The sequence below is a fragment of the Sorghum bicolor genome, chromosome 7 (genome assembly GCF_000003195.3).
Source record: "Sorghum bicolor cultivar BTx623 chromosome 7, Sorghum_bicolor_NCBIv3, whole genome shotgun sequence".
Taxonomy (NCBI): Eukaryota; Viridiplantae; Streptophyta; class Magnoliopsida; order Poales; family Poaceae; genus Sorghum; species Sorghum bicolor.
The window spans coordinates 6,577,778-6,595,986 of record NC_012876.2 but is presented as its reverse complement, the minus strand read 5'-3'; the positions used below and the strand labels follow the sequence as shown (position 1 = coordinate 6,595,986).

At 43.4% G+C, this 18,209-nt stretch overlaps 3 protein-coding genes across 3 annotated transcripts; 1 reads left to right on the top strand and 2 right to left on the bottom strand.

Moving 5' to 3' along the window:
• On the bottom strand, positions 168–1,956 carry LOC8084996. Its single transcript, XM_002443908.2, has one exon. The coding sequence runs from the start codon at positions 1,869–1,871 to the stop codon at positions 168–170; it is 1,704 nt and encodes a 567-aa protein (XP_002443953.1). The 5' UTR covers positions 1,872–1,956.
• Positions 10,388–14,033, top strand: LOC8069685 (mRNA cap guanine-N7 methyltransferase 1). Its single transcript, XM_002445112.2, has 13 exons — positions 10,388–10,554; positions 10,671–10,816; positions 10,979–11,047; positions 11,155–11,226; positions 11,567–11,665; positions 12,092–12,148; positions 12,565–12,703; positions 12,812–12,876; positions 12,961–13,011; positions 13,200–13,262; positions 13,363–13,486; positions 13,575–13,636; positions 13,712–14,033. Exons 1-13 carry the CDS (start codon positions 10,488–10,490, stop codon positions 13,802–13,804), a joined length of 1,107 nt encoding a protein of 368 aa, XP_002445157.1. The 5' UTR covers positions 10,388–10,487; the 3' UTR covers positions 13,805–14,033.
• On the bottom strand, positions 15,109–17,548 carry LOC8084995. Its single transcript, XM_002443907.2, has 4 exons — positions 17,002–17,548; positions 16,298–16,442; positions 15,756–15,849; positions 15,109–15,655 (listed from the first exon to the last, which is right to left on the bottom strand). Exons 1-4 carry the CDS (start codon positions 17,376–17,378, stop codon positions 15,330–15,332), a joined length of 942 nt encoding a protein of 313 aa, XP_002443952.1. The 5' UTR covers positions 17,379–17,548; the 3' UTR covers positions 15,109–15,329.

Here is an 18,209-nt window from a genome sequence, read left to right as displayed (position 1 = left end):
GAACAACACGAGCACGAGCACAACAGAGTCCATGCATGACCAACCTCCCTTCTCTTGATTGATACTAATAATTATAAGAAGATAACATGACATGCCAAGTTTATAGCTAGCAACAGTATCAGTAGTAGTGCCAAATCAATTCAGGACATAACATATCAAATGCGGGCCTACTCATCATACAGAGGTAGTCGACCTTGGCGCCTCCTGGCTCCATCAGAATCGAACGAAATCGTACCTTCTTCTTCTATGACTTCTATCTTGGCCTGTTTGACCTGCCCCGACGTGCCGACTGTCTGCTGCTGGTGCTGGCCGCCGCCGCCACGCTTCCTGCTGCTCTCACGCGACATCTCCACCATCTCCTCCATCTTGGGAGTCAGGTACGCGCTACCACCACCCTTGCTCGCCGACGTCGACTGCGGCACGACGTCCATCCCCGACGCGCGCTGCTGCGCGTGCGAGCTCATGCCGGCGAGCAGGCACGCGCGCCCCGTCTGCTGGTACTCCGCCCGGTCGCCCACGCGGGCGCTGAGGTCGCGCAGCTCCTCCTTGATCGCCTCGCACGTCGGGTCGTTGCCGGCGGCCCCCGGCGCCGACTGCTCCACGGCCTTGAGCCGGGACTCGAGGATCCGCGCGGCGCCGGCGTTCTGCCCGCCGTCCGCGGCCGTCCGCGCCGCCGCGATGTCCTCCGCCGCCGCGAGGCGGACGCGCTCCCGCTCCACGTCCAAGGACGGGGCAGGCAGCGTCGCTAGCTCCAGCGGCCTCTGCACCACGGCGGCGGGCGCCGCGACCTTGCGCGCCGCCTGCCCCGTCGCGGCCTCTCGGTACGTGCAGCTCGCCTTGATGAGGCGGGTCACCTCCTCCGTCGACCGGGCTCTCGGCACGTGCACGAGCACCAGGAACCGCCTCTCCTCGCCGTCGTAGAGCTCGCCGACGTCGATGGTGGCGGCGTGGCCGTCGGCGCCCACGTGGCTGACGTAGGCGCCGGACTTGACTTGCTGGACATGGACGCCACGGTGCAGGCACGTCACGGCGACGCGCGCCTCCTGCACGGCCACCGAGAGGAGCCCGCCGACGCAGCGCGCGAACGAGTCCTGGATCGCCGCCTCGTCCCCGACGAACGAGAAGGTGCCGCCCGTGGCCTCCGCGACGGCGTGCATCGCGCCAGCGTCGTGGCTGGTGCCGAAGCCGAACGTGTGGATCGGCGCGGCGGGCCGGCTGCTGCCGGCGGCGACCGTGAGCGAGGGCGGCACGAGGTTGACGTAGCTCTTGGTGCCGTCGGGCCTGACGCTTGTGCCGCCGCAGTTGTCGTGCCCGTCCGAGAGAAGGATCATGCCGGCGACGACGTTCTTCTCCCGGCGGCCGGCGAGCACCTCGGCTGCCACATGGATGCCCTGCTTGATGTTGGTGAACCCCTGGACGGCAAGCGACTCCACGGCGATCTTCGCCGAGGCCTTCCCGGCGTCCGACATGCGGGCGAGGCGGGTCAGGCGGCTGGCGTCGTTAGAGAAGGTGACGACGGAGAGGCGATCGGCGGGGCCGAGCTGGTCGATGACGAAGCACATCGCCTGCTTCAGCAGCGCCAGCTTCTCGCCCTTCATGCTGTCGCTGACGTCGAGCACGGTGACGAGGTCGAGCGGCGCGCGGGACACGTCGGACGGCGCCTTGGCGTGCACGAGCACCGCGAATCTGTCCCGGGAGGTGAACCTCCCGACGGCCGGGAACTCGCACTGCGTGCTGAGGACCAGCCCGCGCCCGCCGTTGGCTGCCGGGCCCTGCGGCGGTGCGGTCGGGCGGTCCAGCGGCTCGTCGTCTTGGAACAAGCCAGCTGCCGGCGGCGGCGGATGGAGATGGGGACTCTTGGTGTTCGACATGGCTGCCTCGCTGATGATTTGCTTGGTGGTAGGGTTCGGCAAGGCAGCCAGCGCCAGGCAGACGAGACGGTATAAATCAACTCCTCCCTCCGTGGGCCCGGGCCGTGGCATTCGATCCGAACCGTCGCTGCCCTTTTGGCTCCCAACTCGCAACCCCGTAGATTGCGTCCCGGATCCACTCCTGTTTGCTGTTTCCAAGTTCCAACCAACAACCCGAGTAACGATTAAATTAAATGACCTATCATTCTATCAATATACTGATATGACACAATCTATATCTAAATACCTACAATAATAATATGAAAGAAGTCATCTATATCTATATCTATATCTATATCTATATCTATGAAATATATTTATATCTATATCTATATACCTATAATAATAATAATCCATTGTAGCATAGGAAATCGCATGCCTCGGCTCTTTGTGTCTGTCGTGCTGACTTGCTTCCTATGTAGAGCATCTTCAACAACTTGGTATTTCAACATGCTATCCTACCAAATTTGCTAAAAGCATAAAAATCCTCCATCAAAAACTCCGTATCTCAACTTGCTAAATTTTCCAAGTTGCTATCCAGAGGTTTCTACTGCCGAGATTTGTCAAGTTGCTATCCCAAGTTGCTATCCCGAGCGCAACTTGTTGGAGACACATATTCTTTTACCAAGTGAGCGGATCCCATCTGTCATCCTCTATTTTTACCAAGTGAGAATAACAACTTATTGGAGACACATCTTTTTTTCTTTTGCTAAACAAATTAGCAACTTGCTATAACTCAAGATTTGACAAGTGAATTTTACCAAGTTGTTGGAGATGCTCAAGTGACTCTATCTTTACATGACTAGAATCTATTCGTTTGTCTTATAAGCTATATTTTTCTGCTAATCAGTAGTATTTTCTCTAAAAAAAACAGCAAACAATACTTTCATCCATGACTTTTTCAGACAAGCAAATAGGCTCTAACTTTGTTTACTACTTCCTCTATCTCAAATTATAAGACATTTGACTTTTTTACCTCAAGTTTGACCACTCGTCTTACTCAAAAAAATTTATGCAAACATATTCAAATTTAAGTCATTTTTGAAGAACTTTTATTAATAAACCAAGTCACGACAAAAGAAGTGATATTTTGCATATTTTTTTTAATAAGACAAGTGGTCAAACTTGGTGTAAAAAAGTCAAACGTATTGATAATTTGGGATGGATTGAGTATTTGACTTCTGTTAAAACCTCTAGAGCCTTGTTTAGTTCACCTCAAGTTTCAAAAACTTTTTAAGATTCTCTATCACATCGAATCTTGTGGCACATGTATGGAGCATTAAATATAGATAAAAACTAACTAATTACACAATTTGTTTATAATTTGCGAGACAAATCTTTTGAACCTAGTTAGTCTATGGTTAGACAATAAGGCCATCCTCAATGAGGGTTTCATGACACAGTTTCCAACTCATACATATTTTGGAAACAATGTAGAAAAGTTTTATCCCTATGAAACTCTCTCTATTTTCATAAAACTCTTATTACCTCTCTGTTCATTAATATGGTGTCACATTAGCATATTTAATATTCACTAAACTATAATAAAATCCTATTAAGACTATCCTAATTGCTAAATGCAAACAAAAGTGTTACAGTGTCAATTTCTAAAAAAAAATTGGATCTAAACAAGATCCTAAGTTGGAAGAAGCGCCGAATAAAAAAAGCCCCTCCGAGTGGAAAAAAGGAGAAGGATGTGAGTAAGAAACAGAAACACAAATACGGTTTCAGTGATAAATAACTATAAAGATAAAAAGTGTCATACATGTATAAGTTAAAAAAATAAAAAAAAATACTTTTATTAGGTTTCTATAAACAAAATCTACACGGTATATATCATAAAGATCATGAAATAGGCTTACATTGTTAGGTTTCTATAAACTAAGGCTCCATTTGCTTTGTCTTAGGCCTTGTTTAATTTCAAAATTTTTAGTAAAATAGACACTATAGCACTTTTATCTGTATTTAATAAATATTATCAAATCATAGACTAACTAGACTCAAAAGATTCATCTCACAAATTACAGGCAAACTATGTAATTAGTTATTTTTTATCTATATTTAATGCTCCATGCATGTGTCGTAAGATTCGATGTGACGGAAAATCTGAAAAATTTTGCAAATTTTTTTAGCAACTAAACAAGGCCTAATGTAAGCCGTACCTTTTTTCTGCTGGCCAACAATATTTTTCTCTCACAATAAACCGAAAAAATAGTACTTTCAACCATGACTTGACAAGCGAACAAACTTTTCTACACAACACTGAAAGCCCTAGTTTGGTTTTGGATAATTGATGAAACCCTAGTACTAACCTCTATGCTAAGTGTGTGTAGACTAAATGAGGTTGGTACATGCCAAGTGATAGAGCAAGTGATGATCATGGTGATGATGGTGATGACCACAAGATGATCAAGTGCTCAACTTGGAAAAGAAGAAAGAGAAAAACAAAACCCTATGGAGATCAAGGCAAAGGTATTGCTTAGGGTTTTGGTTTTGGTTTTGGTGATCAAGACACCATAGAGGGTGTGATCACATTTAGGATAGATAGCCGTACTATAAAGAGGGGAATTCTTTGGCTAAGCGGTTATCAAGTGCCACTAGGTGTTATTGTTCTTGTGCATGCATTTAGAACCTAGTGAGCTAACTTAACTCCTTCGAAGAAAATGGTTGTGAAAATGCTAACACACGTGCATTTGTTGGTACACACGTTGTGGTGTTGGCACACTTTGAGAAGGGAGTTGAAGTTTGAATGGTTGAGAGAGGATGGGTTCCTCTCTCCCTCCCGCCGAGCTTGCGAGGCGGGATTCGGCGCTTTTCGAGAAAATGAAGTGCATATTTTCTATTGCGCCGGAGGGAAATTTAGTGAAGTCGCGGGAGTGTTTCTCGCTGAGAAAACACTCACCGGACGCTGGCTTAGAGGCACCGGACGCTGTGTCTGAGCGTCCGGTGTGCAGACAGTGCCTGGCCCAGCTAGGGTAAGGCACCGGACGATAGGCACCGGACGCTGGCTTGAGCGTCCGGTGGTGCGCGTCCGATGTGCGGGCGTTTTGCGACCCTCTCTGCGCATGGGTCCGGTGAGCACCGGACGCTGAGGGTGCGTCCGGTGAACCTGCGAATTTGCGAAACTCTCTGCGCATGAGTCCGGTGTGCATCGGACGCGTCCGGTGCTAACTTGCTCAGCGTCCGGTGCTCTGCAGGTTACCGTTAGGCTCTGACACGCGGCTGACGTTGGAGCACCGGACGCTGGTGTTGAGCGTCCGGTGCCCCTTTAAGAGCGTCCGGTGACCCCGAGTTTTGCCCAGTGAAAGAGCCAACGGCTCTATTTGTTTGAGGGGCTATATATACGTGTTTGGCCGGCTTGGGGCTTATACTCTTGGCATTCTAACATACTTGACATCCTTGTGAGCCTAAGCAAACTCCTCCCACTCATCTCCTTCATAGATTAAACATCTTTGTGAGATTGGGAGTGATTCCAAGTGCATTTGCTTGAGTGATTGCATCTAGTGGCACTTGGGGATCGATTTGGCTGCGGTTTTCTTGTTACTCTTGGTGGTTGCCGCCACCTAGACGGCTTGGAGTAGCGGAGGAGGATTGGCACGAGTTGGTGATTGTTCGTGGCCATCTCCCGGTGATTGTGAGAGGTTTGTGCCTACCTCGGCGGAGAGCCAAAGGCAACATTAGTGGATTGCTCGTGTCATTGAGCTACCTCACTTGTGGGTAGGTTCTTGTGGTGTCCTAGTGAGGACGAGATTCGTGCTACACCTCTTAGCCACCGAACCACCAAGTGTTGGTCGACACAACGGGGACGTAGCGTGCCGGCAAGCACGTGAACCTCGGGAGAAAAATCGGTGTCTCAATTGTGTTTGATTGGCATTCTCCCGGTGCTTGGTTGTTTATATTGGTGATTGGTTCATCCCCTACTCGGTGGTATAATTATCTCATCCACTCTTTTACATTCCCGCAAACTAGAGTAGCTTACTTACTTGTATAGAAACTTTAGGTAGCTTTCTAGTGTAAGTAGTGACATAGCTCTTGTGTGCCTAGTGATTATATCAACTAGAATTGTTGGATAGGTGGCTTGCAAACACCCTATTAGAGCTAGAGCAAAAAGCTTCGCTTTGTTATTTACTAACCTCTTGCTCTAGTGAGTTTGTAGAATTTATAAATAGGCTATTCACCCCCCCTCTAGCCATATTAGGACCTTTCAAACACATGTCATAAAGATCATGAAATGGGTCTATTAAACTAAATTTACATTGTCTGTCAATATACTAGTATGACTCAATATATATCTAAATACCTACAATAATAATATGAAAGAAGTTATCTATATCTATATCTATATCTATATCTATATCTATATCTATATCTATATCTATGAAATATATCTATATCTATATCTATATCTATATCTATATCTATATCTATATCTATATCTATATCTATATAGTACCTATAATAATAATCTATACCCCTAATAATAAATAAAACATCTCTAGGACATTGTAGCACAGGAATTCGCCTCGCTCGGCTCTTTGTGTCGTCATGCATGACTTCCTTCCTATGTAAGTGACTCTGTTTCCATAATCCCTACATACTCTGTTTACTACTTCCTCCATCTCAACTTAGAAGACATTTAACTTTTTATCTCAAGTTTGACCACTCGTCTTACTCAAAAAATTTATACAAATATATTCAAATTTAAATTATTTTTGAAGAACTTTTATTAATAAACCAAGTCACGACAAAAGAGTGATATTTTGCACAAATTTTTGAATAAGTCAAGTGGTCAAACTTGGTGCCAAAAAAGTCAAACGTCTTGATAATTTAGGATGGATTGAGTACTTGACTTCTATTAATACCTCTAGGGCCTTGTTTAGTTCACCTCAAGTTCCAAAAACTTTTTAAGATTCCTTATCACATCGAATCTTGTGGCACATGTATAGAACATTAAATATAGATAAAAGATAACTAATTGTATAATTTGTCTATATTTTGCGAGGCAAATCTTTTGAGTCTGGTTAGTCCATGGTTGGACAATAAGGCCATCCTCAATGGGGGTTTCATGACATAGTTTCCAACTCAATACATATTTTGGAAACAATGTAGAAGAGCTATGAAACTCTGTCTACTTCCATAAAACTCTTATTACCTCTATATTTATTAATATGGTGCCACATTAGCATATTTAATGTCCATTAAACTATGATCAAACCCCATTAAGACTGTCCTAATTGCTAAATACAAACAAAAATATTACAGTATCAAAATCCAAAAAGTTTTTGGATCTAAACAAGATCTAGGTTAAAAGAAGCGCCCATTAAAAAAAAACCCTTGCAGTGGAAAAAAGGAGAAGGATGTGAGGAGTAAGAAACAGAAATAAAAATATGGTTTCAGTGATAAATAACTATAAAGATAAAAAGTGTCATATGTATAAGTTAAAAAAATAAAATATAATTTTGTTAGGTTTCTATAAACAAAATATACACGATGTATGCCATAAAGATCATGAAATAGGCTTTATATTGTTAGGTTTCTATAAACTAAGGTTCCATTTGCTTATCTTAGGCCTTGTTTAGTTCCAAAATTTTTAATAAAACGGACATTATTGGACTAACTAGGCTCAAAAGATTCGTCTCGCAAATTACAGACAAAGTATATAATTAGTTATTTTTTTTATCTATATTTAATGCTTTATGCATGTGTCGTAAGATTCGATGTGACGGGAAATCTAAAAACGTTTGCAAAATTTTTTAGGAACTAAACAAGGCCTTACACAACACATGTCATAAAGATCATGAAATGGGTCTATTGAACCAAATTTACATTGTCTACCTAATTAAATTTGTTCGTCTAAATTCTAAAAGCCTTAAGCCACGTAGGTCGCTGTAGGTGGGAAAATTTCATGGGCCTGGTATGTGAACGAAAAAAGAAAAACAAAAATACTAATTTGAGAACGACTCCGGCTGGTCACTCCCGAGGCCGCGTGCACCACCATCACCATGCTGCCGCCAAAATCAAAGCCCCCGCTCGGCAGCTAAGCGAAGGGATCTCGCCCGCCATTGCCACTCGCATCGGGGAGGTTGCTGACGCGCCAACCCAACTCGCTAGCTACCCACCAAGTACCACCAGCGGTAGCTCGTCGGACCACAGCTGGTGTGCAATGTTACTAATCACAACTATTTAGATATATAATGATATGGACTTCATATTTTTAATGTAATTGAGTTGTAGATTTCTTATTATCTTCGTCTAAACTGCAAGCCATCTACATCCGTGGAGATAAATACGTGACCTCCGTGCAACGCAAGGGCACATATGTAGTATTTAATATTAAAGATGTGAATTTTTTTCTCCACCATTTTCTGATTAGTTTTCTGTTTCCAGTTACTGGTTCCAGTTTCTTTGGTTCTCCATTTTTTTCCCAACAAAACTGTTTTTCGATCGTGGCTGCACATGGTTTCCAATTCTTTTTCATTTTCGATTTTTGTTTCATGATTTTCAGTTTGTTTTTTATTTCCAGATTTTTTTTCCACCGGCGAGGCGAGTTTTCTTTTCCGGTACGTGATCACACTTACAATTCAACCAGATATCACTTTTTCACACATCAACACATGATCAAATTCACAACAAAACTAGCACAATCTAATCCAGATCATTACGAGATCACTTTTTAATTAACCGGTGCATGATTTTTGGTATGGACACAAATTACGCGATCACATAAATTTAGAGGGTGTTTCGGACTGCTCTGCTCCACGTTTTTTAGCCAAACGGTTTCAGCTCCACGCACTGAGTTCGAGAAAAAAGGGTGGAGTTGTGAGAGTACCTAAAGGGATACTCCACAAACTCCAGTTTTTTGTGGAGCTGCTCTATGGTGGAGTTTGTGGAGCAGTCCCAAACACCCCCTTAGTTGGAATTGGTGTAATCTTAAATCAAATAAATTTCAAGATTATTATAAAAACTAGCGCAATGAAGATTAAACTCATATAGAAAATTGACAGAGATTAACTCAACTTAAATGAGTACACCTGGTGTGAGTTTACGAAAGATGAGGGGGTGAACCACACGTCTGCATGACATGAATGGCGTGGCACAAAAGAGGATTTTGCAGTTGTAAACTAAGGCCTTGTTTAGTTCGTAAAAATTTTCAAGATTCCCCGTCACATCGAATCTTTGGTCGCATGCATGGAGCATTAAATAAAAATAAAAATAAAAACTAATGACACAGTTTATCTGAAATTTATGAGATGAATCTTTTGAGCCTAGTTACTCCGTGATTGGACAATGTTTGTAAAATAAAAACGAAAGTGCTACAGTAGCCAAAAAAACCAAAATTTTGCCAACTAAACAAGGCCTAAAAAGAAGGATGGAAATAAGAGACGCCGAACTTAGTGAGGAACCGACGGACGAATGGAGAGAGTGAGAGATAGCAAAGATTACCTTTATTCACTTTCCGCTCATTGTTAATAATTTAGGAGCAGTTCATTTTTTGCAAAATTAATGAAAACAATCCAGAGAGAATTTATTGTTAATTTTTTAAACTTGTTATTTCATAATTAGACAATGTTTATAAAAAATAAAAATACTATAGTATCAAAATAAAAAAAATCTTATCTAAACAAGACCTCAGTTTTCAGCTAGATGAAGACATAAAGAAAGACCGGTGGAACGTTGGGAAATGTTACTCCGTTTTTGGATCATCCCCTGTACTGTAGTACTACAGCAATACTAGGCGGCAACCCTGGATTACTCCTGGCCGCACCAGCGCCGTGTAGTTGAACGATGACCGCTGATACAACCTACCAGCAGTTCAATCACGCCGGTGCCGCTCATTGTTTTTAGCAAAGATAGGCCTTGTTTAGTTTGCAAAAGTTTTTGTTTTTGGCTACTGTAGTATTTTGTTTTTATTTGATAAACATTGTCCAATCACGAAGTAACTAGACTCAAAAAATTCATCTCATAAATTACAGGTAAACTGTGCAGTTAGTTTTTATTTTCGTCTATATTTAATGCTCCATGCATGCGACCAAAGATTTGATGTGACGAAAAATCTTGAAAATTTTTCAAACTAAAGAAGGCGTAAGTTCATCGCAGAAAAAACATTTTTAGGCCTTGTTTAGTTGCAAAAAATTTTACAAAATAGGTACTGTAGCATTTTCGTTTGTATTTGATAAATATTGTCCAATCATGGACTAACTAGGCTTAAAAGATTCGCCTCGTCAATTCCGATCAAACTGTGCAATTAGTTTTTATTTTCGTCTATATTTAATACTCCATACATGCGTCTAAAGATTCGATGTGACGGAGAGTCTGAAATATTTTGCAAAATTTTTTGGGAACTAAACGAGACCTTAGTGATACCATTGGAGAGGGTGATCAGCAGTGGAGTTTTTTTTTGAATCAGCAGTGGAGTTACCGACCCAAAGCCTGCCTGTGCCTGGCGCCGCCGCCTGACGTACCCAAACCCAATTGAAAGTTCGCAGCCTGTACCCAACCGCTCCGAGTGTACGCCTCTACCCAATTCGAGCCACCGGGGAAAAGCTCTGCGTCGTTGTCGTCGTCTGCGGCGGCCGAATGAGCAAGCGGCCCCGCGTCGATCCCTCCTCCTTCGCCTCCGCGCCCAAGCGCCAGTACGGCGCAGGTACTCCTCCCGTCGCGTCGTCCCCTCCTTCCTGTCCCCACCAGTCGCCCGGGCCGGCGTCGTGGCCGAGGTGAGGCGAGGCGGAATAACTAGAGGTTGAGGGCTTTGGGTGGCAGGCGGCGGGTATGGCGAGCAGCAGGGGTACTCGGAGGAGCGGAGCAGCGCGCAGCGGGTGGCGGACCACTACAGCGCGCGGTCCAACCAGACGCTGGAGGAGCGCGAGAGCAGCCCCATCATCCACCTCAAGAAGCTCAACAACTGGGTGTGTCTCAGATCCTCAGTTCAATTTAACCGCCCTACCACACACACTCCATCCCTGTTTGATTCCTTGATGGAATGAGGAACCCCTGTTGTTTGTGTTACATCCAGCCATTACCGTGCTAGCCGAGTAACCGTCGTTCAATCTGTGTGTGTGTCTCGGCAGATAAAGAGTGTTCTGATCCAGCTGTATGCACGCCCGGGCCACTGTGTGCTTGATCTTGCTTGCGGGAAGGTAAGTGGCCAGCTGCGGCGGTTAAGTAGTCAGTAGAAATAGCTCTGCTTCTCGTGCTTGAAGTTGGCGTTAACCATTGACCTATGCTGCTCTGTTTTGTAATGTAGGGAGGTGATTTGATAAAGTGGGATAAAGCCAAGGTTGGCTACTACGTGGGAGTTGATATTGCTGAAGGCTCGGTTAGTTTCTTATCGCACCAAGACATTTATTCTATGTTTATTACAAGTAAACCAGGAGTAGTTGTGTATTATATGTATCTTCAGCTAACCCATCTTCAGAGACATTTTGTGTATTATATGTATCTTCAGCTAAACCAGGAGTAGTTGATGGCCCTCTGAACATTGATATTTTCTTTCTTTTTGTGCTCTTGTGTGTTTATGTTTCATGCCTCTTAGAGGTCTCAATTTACAAACCAACAGACTCAACACTTTCTGTTGTAATCTCATCTTATGTGCAATATATTTTGATGTATCTGCACCACTTTTGGAGCATGGGCATATGATGGCCTTAAACTTTCAGATAAAAGATTGCATGACCCGCTACAATGGTGACACAGATCAACAACGGAGGAAGAAGTTCAGTTTCCCTGCACGACTTCTTTGCACAGATTGTTATGAGGTAAATAAAAGAGAGAAAAATGCTAATTGGTTGCCCATGACTAACTTTGATGGTTTGCCTTTTTTGCGCATGCAAAACCCACTAATAGACTGAACATGTTACCAGGCATATAACCACAGGCTGTTTAAAACAGCTGATTATTTCTGTAATTATGTCAAATTCTATGCAAGCATGCGCCTTGCATAAAACACTTTTGGGCTTGTTTATACTTTTTTTTACTGAAAATGTGATACAGCCTTTTTCTTTCACATTGTTAGGCAGAATATAGTGTACCTCATAATTCGTTGCCTGTGACTTTCTTCGTATGTTAGGCAGAATATAGTGTACCTCATAATTCGTTGCCTGTGACTTTCTTCTTATGGTTATTAAGTTTAAAGAGATTGAAGTACAAACAGACCAATTTATTTTCTTGTCATTCTTCCATAGGCTCGTTTGGATGAGTATCTATATGAGGATGCTCCTTTTGACATATGTAGCTGTCAGGTGAGGCATCTCGCTTTCTACTTTTAGCCATTGATTTTTCATTTCTCCATTTTGTTGTGTGGGTTCAACTTTATCCTTACCTAATTGTCAGTGCACTTTTTTATTTGTCGAAGCTTCTCTAAATCCACAAGCCATGAATGCATTCATGACAGACAGCTACCATGCAAATATTTTTCAATAAGAAGATGGTTCAGTATTTAGTATCATCATTTTGCACAATGAAAGAAAAGTTACTACTTTACTACGATGACTAAAATATTCTTTTAATTGCTTATTTATTGTGAAATCTTGTAAAACTTATAAATAATAGTTGATTAGTTGAGTAAGGTTATAAAGAGCTTTGCTGTTGTCGGTACAAGGAATTCTCTTCGATCATACAAACTCTATTTTGAATTACTCCCGCTCTACAATTTCAGTTTGCTTTACATTATTCGTGGTCAACTGAAGCACGTGCCAGACAAGCCTTGGCAAATGTGTCTGCATTGCTTCGTCCTGGAGGCATTTTTATTGGGACGATGCCTGATGCGAACGTCATTATCAAAAGGCTTCGAGAATGTATGTCTGAAAGCGACCATCTGGAGCTTATGTTGGCTAACTTTGTCACACTGTACTTGCTCTTGCTGTAAGCTGTCTGATAGTATAAAACTCTTTTGCTATGCTCAGCTGAAGGTTTGGAATTTGGGAACAGTGTTTACTGGATTAGCTTTGGTGAAGAGTATGCTGAAAAGGTAAATTCTGCTCCGTTATTTTATAACATCTTCCTTCCTTTTGTTAGTTACTGATCCAGTCGTTTTGATTTGATGATGCTGTAGAAATTCCCTGCATCCAGACCTTTTGGTATCAAGTACAAGTTTCACCTAGAGGTAACAGTGGGACAGTTTTTCATTAATTTATGCATAGTGTTCCTTTTAGTTGAATATGCTCTGAAAGGGTAATTAATCTTGACACTAGTTTCTCTGCCTTCCTTTAGAGTTCCTTTTGAGTTCCTTTTGTGTTTGTAAATCATTAATTAAAAAGAAATGCTATAATAAATCTCTTCTGCAACATGCAGGATGCTGTTGATTGCCCAGAATGGGTTGTTCCATTCCATCTCTTCAAGCTACTCGCAGAGGAGGTATTTTTTTGTTCTCTTGCTTCGACAGTGACCAAGTGCTGCCTTTGCCTCAACAGACAGAAGTTACTAGTTACTACACATTGTTTTTGATGCCTTGCAGTATGATCTTGAGCTGGTTTTGACGAAGAACTTCCACGAATTTGTGCATGAGTATTTGCAAAAGCCAGAGTTTACTGAACTGATACGGAGGCTGGGTGCCCTTGGTGATGGAAGGCAGGACCAAAGTAATTTCACACCGAATCTTGGAGATTGGCTACCCTTGAATGCTGACTGTTTTCCCCCATCTTATAACAGTAAAAACGTAAATTACAGGTACACTGTCACAGGATGAGTGGGAGGTTTCCTATCTTTATCTCGCATTTGTCCTTCGGAAGGTACTGTGCAATTCACAATTTCCCGTTCTGCTAACATTTAGATAGACGGATTGGTAACACTTTCTCCTTTTGTAGCGAGGGCAACCGTCTACCCAACAGAGAGCGAACAACACAAACAAAGGGAAGATGTTCCTCACCGAGGGTGACATTGAGTTTCTTGGGATATAAGCAGAAGTCGTCTACCCTTATTATAGAGCTTGCTAACAGCTTTGCCGATCCTATGCCCCCACATAGCGTGAAAGAAAATTGTAACTTTAGTGTCTCACTGTTCACAAGTTATTTATTTCTCCAATCTGTATCTGTTGTATAACTTCACAAAATTAAATGTATGGACTCGTAATGCAATTTTGGAGGAATGAATGAACAATAGTTGGAGCGGTTGCTCGTCAGCTTCAAAGATGCACTCGCAAAATATACTTCTTTTTAGGGAATTCACAAAATATGCTTGTGCGCACGCATTTTATTATGTCTTCTATTTACTCGAAGTTTATGAACGTCCCATATGTTTTGTTTTGGAGTTTGGACGCAATTGTAAGGTGGTTGACGGGCACAGCTGTAGCTGATGAGGCCATTAAGAATCAAGTGTCTAGGGGAATTGTCAACTCCGGCTGAGCAACTGCAGAAACGAATAGTCACTGACTCACTGGTCACTGGTCAGCTGCATTCCAAGTCACTGACTCACTGGTCACTGGTCAGCTGCATTCCAAGTGGGATAATGGGCCTGCTCTCCCTATACCGGAATCACTGGGCCGTTGTCACTGACTCCTCCAGCTAGAGAGAGGTGATCAGCTAATTAGCAGAGTGTGAGAGCCTGCGCTGAGCTTTAGTACCACCTCGTTTATCTGCAAAGAGCAAGCACAAGTTATAAGCTCGGTCCAGGTACGATGCGGCACGACCTTACTTGAACAGGATCTGTTCTATAGGATCGTACCACTGCATCCTTTACCAACAAGGAGGCAAGCACTAAGTCTGGTTGATGATCCAGAACCTCTGGGCCAGAGCGTGATTGACGGCTAGGATGCTCCGGAAGGTGCCATCTGACGGCTGTGGAGGATCGTTCCTGCTAGGCCTGTCCTGGTTAGGGTGGCTCAGAGGTTGTCTGACAGACTATTTTTGCATTTTCATTTTTTTTCTACCCATTCAGCATGGCCTTTGTTTAGTTCTAAAATATTTTGCAAAATCGACACCGTAGCTTTTTCGTTTGTATTTGACAAATATTATCCAATCATAGACTACTAGGCTCAAAAGATTCGTCTCGTCAATTTCGACCAAACTGTACAATTAGTTTTTATTTTTGTCTATATTTAATACTTTATGCATGTGTCTAAAGATTCGATGTGACGGAAAATCTGAAAAATTTTGCAAAATTTTTTGGGAACTAAACAAGACCTATACTCATGACAAGATGTTCAGTTCAGGTCAAACAAATGACGACCTTTGTCATGTTACTATACTGTAATTTGCAAATGTAATAATCAAGCACAACATTTGGCTCTTACGGTGTCTGCACATCAGAGGTTCAGAAAACCAAGATACACACAAAATACTATAGCATAGATAGTCTTTTATTGTACTGTTTCCAAGGACAAGGACACAAGCTGTACAATACATTCAGAGTTCTTGACCATACGATAGACAAGTAATTTTCGACAGATTTGAAGTACCATGAGTCCCAGAGGGTACTCATGAGCTATCATGCCCTCTTGAGCAGGACAACTAGGATGACCCCTATGGCCAGAGCCATGAACGATCCGCCGAGAGCCATCTCTGCTGCAGAAGGACCCTTCTCAGCTGAAGGGCCTGCTCCGTCCTGTGCTCCCGCTGAGTCGAACAAGTCCTTGAAAAAGTCGGTTATATTATAGATCACATCCATCACTCTCTTCTTCGCATTGTCCACAAAATCAGAGAAAGGTGAGCCAGTGGGGAGTTCAGTGTTGGATGCATTTTCAGAGGTGGCGTCTTCAAAATTCCCCGGCGACTCTACTGTGGCTGCTTCTTCAGGGAATGTCTCAACTAGAGCTGTGTCATAGCAGAGGACAACAACAATGGTCATACAGGTTGGTAGAAATGATGAATGTGATACATATAACTTTGGCTAAAGAATCACTGAGGTACATACTTGTCTGGTGATTCTTGTAAAATTCCATAACCTTCTCATTCTTCAATACTGCTTCCCAGACATTTCTATCTGATGCAAGGGAGGCTACAACACTCTAGAGATCAAGAGTCAAAAGAAACAGTTTTCATCAATTGTTGTACGGTTATATGATCATCAGCTAAGATAAACTACGTGATACAGCTACATATTTAACTGTGTAACTAAAAAGCAAAGACTGCCCACAGAACTCACTATTGAAGATCAGACAGGAGCAATAAACAAACATATGTCAAAGGGTTTCTTCTAAAAATTCATAATTATAGCAGGTAGATAACACACCAAACCACTGGCAACACAATACATAATGATCCTAATAAAATTCAACAAACTAGGTAGCATTGTATGAAGGTGACGTATGTGACAAACGATTTCCCCCTTGGAATGGCATCTAAGGGTGACAAATAATTGATTTCCCCAAATTAGTAGTGCAGTATGTTTATTTTTTCTTTCTCGAACGTGCCTCAGGCATAGTGCAGTATGTTTACAAGGGCCATTGCACAAACCTGAGCCTCCGGGCTTGATTTCAGCAATGTAAAAGCTTGGACCACATGTCCAGGCATGGAAGGAATTATGGCATCGGTTGCCTGCTTATTAAACTCTTTATCCTGTTCCTTAACAACCTCAACTGGTGTCTCATTGAAATAGGCCCTGTATCAAATTATTTTGTGAGGATAGGGTGAATATGCATGAACCAAATGTGAAGCAAAGTATTTCCGGTGCAGACGCAACAGACTGTAATGACATCAAAGTGTTGTTGAGGGCATCAATAGACATGTACGAGAAGGTACAAGTACCTCAGAGCATCACACTTTCATACTTGAGTATGTAAGATGCACATGGATGAAACATGTAATACGACAACTAAATTGGTAGGAAGCTTTCTTAGCTTACGAGGCTGCATCAACTAGACAATTTGAGTGAACTGAATAGCAAGCATCGGATTCTCCTTTCCAATAAATCTATTGCGTTGTTAGGCCTAGGGTTCTTATCACCAGTTGGGGAATCGAATCCCATCGTCTAATATAACCCTATAAAAGCCTAATCAGATATTCAGATGCTTCCTAAATCCCGTCAAAAAGAATTATTTCAGCCTAACATGTCAGGATGAATAGATCGAGCAGTCGAGATAACGAATACAAAATTCTCTCCTTCCCCATCCAATTCGACGAATCCACAGAGGGGAATTGCGAAAGACGCGATCTTTCACCTCTCTATGGCGTCCCTGAGCTCACTCGTGGCCTCCTCGGCCTCCTCCCTCGACGGCGGCGCGAAGACCAGCCTGGGCTTCGCGGCCGCTGCCGTGGCCTCCCTCTCCGCCACCACCACCGCCGCCGCGGCGGAGTCGTCCCTCCAGTCCGCGAACTCCCAGTCGTCCAGCTCCCAGGACGCCGCCCACTGCGCCGTAGCGGGGGGCACCGCCTCGCCACCGGAGGCGGAGACAAGCGGCGCCGCCTCAGAACCCGCGGCGGCGGCGGCCGTGGCGAAGGCCGGTGCGGCGTGGCGGAACCGGCCGCTCTTTGCCGCCGCCGCCGCGCCTCCGGCGATGCCGACCTTCGCGGCGGTGCGCATGACTCCTCCCCCCATGGTGATGGCGACCTCGCGTTCCCTCTCGGTGGCGTCGTGTCCCCCCTCCCTAGCTTCTCGACTTCTCGGTCCTGTATGTGTGGGAAAAAAGTGCAGAAGAGACCTCGAAGTTGATTGGTAATAGCGTAGATAAGGTCTTTTGCTGGAACAAGAATGATGCTAAGGGTAGAACTGTGATTCTTTATGTATATAGGGTGTTTTGTGGAAAATCTTGGTGGAAAGATGCCGTGCCGTGTGAATTGAATTTGGCAGGCCGGCGATGGGATTTTTGTGGAAGCAGATAAGGGGCTGTTGGCCCTGTTTAGTTCCCTACCCAAAATTTTTTCATCCATCCCATCGAATCTTTGGACACATGCATAGAACATTAAATGTAGATAAAAAAATAAACTAATTACACAGTTTAGTTAAGAATCGCGAGACGAATCTTTTAAGCCTAGTTACTCCATGATTAGCCTTAAGTGCTACAGTAACCCACATATGCTAATGACAGATTAATTATGCTTAATAAATTTGTCTTGCAGTTTCCTCACGAGCTATTTAATTTGTTTTTTTATTAGTTTCTAAAAACCTCTCCCGACATCCTTCCGACATATCCGATGTGACACTGAAAAAATTTTCGTTCCCAATCTAAACAGGCCCTTAGACTGGCAATGAAAATTTTTTGGGTGTCACATCGAATGTGTCGGAAGGATGTCGGGAGGGTTTTTTAGAAACTAATAAAAAAACAAATTACATAACTCGTCAGGAAACTTAAAGATAAATTTATTAAGCATAATTAATCTGTCATTAGCATATGTGGGTTACTGTAGCACTTAAGGCTAATCTAGAGTA

Bases quoted from the DNA above. Each gene is read 5' to 3' on its own strand.
- LOC8084996 (XM_002443908.2), bottom strand. From the start codon at position 1,871: ATGTCGAACACCAAGAGTCCCCATCTCCATCCGCCGCCGCCGGCAGCT.
- LOC8069685 (XM_002445112.2), top strand. From the start codon at position 10,488: ATGAGCAAGCGGCCCCGCGTCGATCCCTCCTCCTTCGCCTCCGCGCCC. The intron at 11,666-12,091 runs GTAAATAAAAGA...ATTCTTCCATAG, and splicing joins TTTGCACAGATTGTTATGAG to GCTCGTTTGGATGAGTATCT. The intron at 12,877-12,960 runs GTAAATTCTGCT...ATGATGCTGTAG, and splicing joins GTGAAGAGTATGCTGAAAAG to AAATTCCCTGCATCCAGACC.
- LOC8084995 (XM_002443907.2), bottom strand. From the start codon at position 17,378: ATGGGGGGAGGAGTCATGCGCACCGCCGCGAAGGTCGGCATCGCCGGA. The intron at 16,443-17,001 runs GTGAAAGATCGC...AATTTGATACAG, and splicing joins CTCAGGGACGCCATAGAGAG to GGCCTATTTCAATGAGACAC. The intron at 15,656-15,755 runs GTATGTACCTCA...GCTATGACACAG, and splicing joins TTACAAGAATCACCAGACAA to CTCTAGTTGAGACATTCCCT.